General features: G+C 37.7%; 1 protein-coding gene across 1 annotated transcript in view; it reads right to left on the minus strand.

Moving 5' to 3' along the window:
- Nucleotides 1–1,199, minus strand: part of LOC103473671 (sodium/glucose cotransporter 1-like) — a 12,418-nt gene extending 11,219 nt beyond the window's left edge. The window contains exons 1-2 of the mRNA XM_008424077.2: nt 1,126–1,199; nt 675–746 (exon numbers count right to left, since the gene is read on the minus strand). Coding sequence (XP_008422299.1) covers nt 675–743 — 69 coding nt within the window. The 5' untranslated portion in view covers nt 744–746; nt 1,126–1,199. The remainder of the gene's footprint in view (nt 1–674; nt 747–1,125) is intronic.
- Nucleotides 1,200–1,205: the final 6 nt, after the last annotated feature.

Here is a 1,205-nt window from a genome sequence, read left to right on the forward strand (position 1 = left end):
CCATCCATCCATCCATCCATCCATCCATCCATCCATCCATCCATCCATCCACCCATCCATCCATCCATCCATCCATCCATCCATCCATCCATCCATCCACCCACCCACCCATCCATCCATCCATCCATCCATCCATCCATCCATCCACCCATCCATCCTCCCACCAACCCACCCATCCATTTACTATGAAGGACCAAAACCGACATAATAAGAAATAAAAGTATAAATATGTTTTAATAAGAAATAAAAGCATAAATATATATTTAGTTTTTCCTTTTCCTTACACATGAGTTTCCGTCAAGTAATGTATATATTTTATTTTTTATTTCCCCTAAACATGCTTTTTGTCAAGAAAAATAGATATTTTGCGTTGTCTTTTTTTGCTTCTCCCTTTTCTCCTCGCTGTATTTCATCTTGCTGTTTTTCCATTTGCTGTTTTTCTGCTGCATCGTTATGTTAATGAGGAGAGCTGCCTTCTATGTCTACTATTGGCCAATAGAGCTTTGGAACCAACCAATCCAATCTAACTTGTATGCGACCAATATGTCACCCCTGTTAAGGAGATTTAACTTTTTTTTAAATTGTACTTCTTTTCCATCACAACTGTAATAGTTCTCAAGACTGTTAAAAAAATTAATCAGTTATAAAATGTTTATTTGTTGTCAGATACCCACCGGCCACCACACCATACTCCTCCCTGCAAGGAAAAAGCCACCCACAGTGGATCGATTGGTGCGGACCATGGCCTGCAACAGGACAAGGAAATACATAAACTTTTGTTTTGCAAAACTAAACAAAAGAATAATAAGCTAAACTAGGCTTATTACCTAGTTTAGCTCTAAGTTAGTGTTCTATAGAGCTTTGGAACCTACATCACTGTGTGTGACATTTACATCGCTCAACGCCTTATACACTGAGCAGCACAGAACACCAGGAATAGTATACAGTTTAGTTTAGCCATGACACTCTTTTATGATTCATTATTGTGCAAAAATATTTGTTTATTCTGTTTGTTATACCTAAAACAGCTTACATTTTTGTGGCAATTTCTTAAAGAAATTTACAACTCATAGCTACAAAATTGTAAATAAATCATGCAACTTGTTGACAGTTTGCAACACTTACAATAACTCCCACAGCCAAGACAACCAGAAAGTAGATGACAATAACGGAGATGTCGGCTGCATTGTTGATGCGGGTGGTGG

Source organism: Poecilia reticulata, linkage group LG12 (assembly GCF_000633615.1).
Source record: "Poecilia reticulata strain Guanapo linkage group LG12, Guppy_female_1.0+MT, whole genome shotgun sequence".
NCBI classification, from domain to species: Eukaryota; Metazoa; Chordata; class Actinopteri; order Cyprinodontiformes; family Poeciliidae; genus Poecilia; species Poecilia reticulata.